This window comes from Hordeum vulgare, chromosome 7H (assembly GCF_904849725.1).
Source record: "Hordeum vulgare subsp. vulgare chromosome 7H, MorexV3_pseudomolecules_assembly, whole genome shotgun sequence".
NCBI lineage: Eukaryota > Viridiplantae > Streptophyta > Magnoliopsida > Poales > Poaceae > Hordeum > Hordeum vulgare.
The window spans coordinates 561,729,871-561,733,189 of NC_058524.1; the positions used below are offsets into that span (position 1 = coordinate 561,729,871).

The 3,319-nt window shown below is 58.1% G+C and overlaps 1 protein-coding gene across 1 annotated transcript; it reads left to right on the plus strand.

Annotated features, from left to right (window-relative positions):
* The first annotated feature begins 366 nt into the window (after nucleotides 1–366).
* LOC123409168 (beta-1,2-xylosyltransferase XYXT1-like) lies at nucleotides 367–2,882 on the plus strand. Its single transcript, XM_045102134.1, has 3 exons — nucleotides 367–1,045; nucleotides 1,208–1,267; nucleotides 1,409–2,882. The coding sequence occupies exons 1-3, from the start codon at nucleotides 937–939 to the stop codon at nucleotides 2,674–2,676; spliced, it is 1,437 nt and encodes a 478-aa protein (XP_044958069.1). The 5' UTR covers nucleotides 367–936; the 3' UTR covers nucleotides 2,677–2,882.
* The last annotated feature ends 437 nt before the right edge of the window (nucleotides 2,883–3,319 follow it).

The following is a 3,319-nucleotide window of genomic DNA, read 5'->3' on the forward strand; positions in this document are numbered from 1 at the left end:
TGCGCCGCTCCTGCTGCAGATGCGGCGGAAGGACGTCCATGACGAGCGAATCTAACGGCTGGAGCTAGGGAAGGGAGGGGAACGACGGTGACGAATTCGACGACGGAGATGAGGGTTTGGCCCCGCAAATGGGAGCCCAAACATCTTTTATGCCTACCCTGCTTACATTTACGGATTCACGAAAAATGTTTGCGGGACGGACTGCAGATGCGTAGTCTGCTCTGCGCAGCAAACTGGACCCGATTCGTAAACTCACGGGAACTTTGCAGTTTTTGCAGTATCTAGCACACCCTCTTAGCCCGGCTTTCAAGTGGTCGAACGCCATTAAAATGTCGCCTGGCATCCATTGACCTACCAACATAAATGTATCGGATTTGCAGCTCGATCCGGGCTCGCCGCGATCGCGATCGCAACAGCGACGTAGAAGATCAGAAGCTCTGGCCGAGATGCTCGTGCTCGTGAAAGAACCCGGAATAATAAGCTTCAGAAAGTCCAAAGGCGCGCGGAGCAAGCAAGCAAGCGGCGTTCGTTCTCGTGAACCCAAAGGAAAAGGGAAAGCGAGGCGCGAGGAAACGTGGTTTCCATGAAGTGCCAGCGAGCCCAGCCGAATAGTTGTAGTTGTAATCCTTCTACCGACCACCGGAGCTCGCTCGAATAAACTAATGGCGATCGCTTTCCAAATCATCGTCTAGTTAGTGGTACTAAGTTGTATCCTTCTCCCCGGCCACTACTGCCGCGCTGTGCCCGTGGCCGTGGCCGCGCCTATCTATTTGTCCATTATCGATCGGATCCATTTCTTAATTCCTTCCCTCCCTCCCCCCGACTTAACTAATCACCATTAATCCTTCTACTTGAGGAATGCGTTGCGATTGCGGATACTTGTAGCAGCTCCGCGGCCCTCTCCCTGCTTCGTGAGGTTGTAGCGCTGGTGCGGAGATGAAGGCGCCTCTCCCTCTGAGGAGCAAGAGCTTCAAGAAGAGCAGGGGAGCCTCATGCAGCCTCCCCCTGCTGCTGCTCATCGGGGCGGTCCAGTTCTTGGTGATCGGTATGTCTTCTTCTTCCATGCATTGCATTGCATATTTGCATTGCATTGTTTTGTTTTGTCAGAGAAATGCTTCTTCTGTTGCTGTTTGATTCATCAACTCATCGGTTGAATGCTTGTTCGTCGGTTCTTGTGGCTGAAATGGAGATTTGTTTCAATCTGCAGGCAAGCCTTTTCCGTCGCTCTTGATGGATAGCAGCAGGAGGGCCTTCTTCAATCTCGCAGGTAGGCATCATCAGCATCCTGTCAATAATCCTCTGCTACAATGTGTCTATGTGGTTGATTGGTTGCTTGCTTCGTCCGGGGAAAGAATCTCTTGATTAAAATTCGTTGCAATGTGGCATTTTTCACGTTTGTGCAATGCAGAGGAGGAGTTCATCCCGGAGCCACAGGTGAGCTGCGACTTCAACGACACGAGATCCGACTACTGCGAGATGACCGGCGCCATCCGCATCCGCGGGAGCACGTCGGAGGTGTTCGTCATGACCCCTCGCCGCGGCACCACCGCGGGGGACGTCGTGGGCGACAACGCGACGTGGATCGCCGCCAACGCCACGAGCTGGAAGATGCAGCCGTACACGCGCAAGGGGGAGGCGCGCATCATGAACGGCATCACGGCGGTGACGGTGCGGCTTGCGGACGCCGACGAGGCCCCGGCGTGCGAGGTGATGCACGACGTGCCGGCCGTGGTGTACTCCAACGGCGGCTACTGCGGCAACTACTACCACGACTTCAACGACAACATCATCCCGCTCTTCATCACCACGCGCCACCTGGGCGGCGAGGTGCAGCTGCTGGTGAAGCAGAAGCAGGCGTGGTGGTTCGGCAAGTACGGCGAGATCGTGGGCGGGCTGACGAGGCACGAGGCGCTGGACCTCGACGGCGACGCGCGCGTGCACTGCTACCGGCGGGCATTCGTTGGGCTGCGCAGCCACAAGGACCTGAGCATCGACCCGCGGCGGGCGCCCAACAACGTGTCCATGGTGGACTTCAAGCGCTTCCTCATGTGGCGGTACGCGCTGCCCCGGGAGCACGCGATCCGGACGGACGACGAGGTGGCGGGCGGCGGGCGGAGGCCGCGGCTGCTGATCATCACGCGGCGGTCGCGGCGGCGGTTCATGAACCTGGAGGAGATCGTGGCCGCGGCGGAGGAGGTCGGGTTCGAGGTGACGGCGTCGGACCTGATGTCGCCGGCCAAGAAGCAAGGCGGCGAGGCGGCCGTGGTGGGCGACGGCGGGCAGGCGCGGATGGCGGACGCGTCGGCGACGGTGAACGCGTTCGACGTGATGGTGGCCGTGCACGGGTCCGGGCTGACGAACCTGGTGTTCCTGCCGATGAACGCGGTGGTGGTGCAGGTGGTGCCGCTGGGGCGGATGGAGGGCCTGGCCATGGACGAGTACGGCGTGCCGCCGCGGGACATGAACATGCGCTACATCCAGTACAACATCACGGCGGAGGAGAGCACGCTGTCGGAGCTCTATCCCCGCGGCCACCCGGTGTTCCTCGACCCCGGCCCCATCCACAAGCAGAGCTGGTCGCTCGTAAAGGACATCTACCTCGGCAAGCAGGACGTCCGCCTCGACATGGCCCGCTTCCGGCCCGTGCTCCGCAAGGCGCTCCACCTCCTCCGCTGACACACACACACACACACACACACACACTGACACCACACACGCCGGCGCCGGCGCCGGCCGTGACAACGACGACACATACATACATCATGTTAATCAGATCAAACCTTTTCTTCTTCTTCTTGTTCTTTCTCGGAATGAAGATCAAAGCTGTACACAATTGATTCTAGTTTTTTGGCCAACAGCGTGGCGACGCTGTGTTTTTTGTATGGTTGATGATTGTGGTCTCGTCATTTTCTCGCGGCCGTGACGAGCGTACGTGGCTGGCAAGGCAGCTAAGCCCCCCCAACAACAACAGGAAGAAAACAACATCATGTGAGGCATCAAATGTTTTTCTATCGGCGGACCGACACGGCGAGGGTGGGGGAATGAGGCATCAAGCCTCGTGCCCCAATCGGGCCGCGCCAAAAAGATTCCACAGGTGTTATGTTGGTCGGCGAGAAATGCTGGAGCTACCTACCGGACGGACGTGCCTGCATACGCCGCGCAGGGCCGACGGTGACCTTTCTTCCACGACGGCGATGGATCTCTTCTTTGCGGCCAGCATCGATCCGACTTGGTGATTATTAACTTAAACAGCAACAGTATACATATATGAGAAGATGAGTAAGACAGAAGACTGGAAACAAGAACACGGCTATGCTCT

Coding starts and splice junctions, on each gene's coding strand:
- LOC123409168 (XM_045102134.1), top strand. CDS start 937: ATGAAGGCGCCTCTCCCTCTGAGGAGCAAGAGCTTCAAGAAGAGCAGG. Junction 1,046..1,207: donor GGTCCAGTTCTTGGTGATCG/GTATGTCTTCTT, acceptor TTCAATCTGCAG/GCAAGCCTTTTCCGTCGCTC. Junction 1,268..1,408: donor GGCCTTCTTCAATCTCGCAG/GTAGGCATCATC, acceptor TGTGCAATGCAG/AGGAGGAGTTCATCCCGGAG.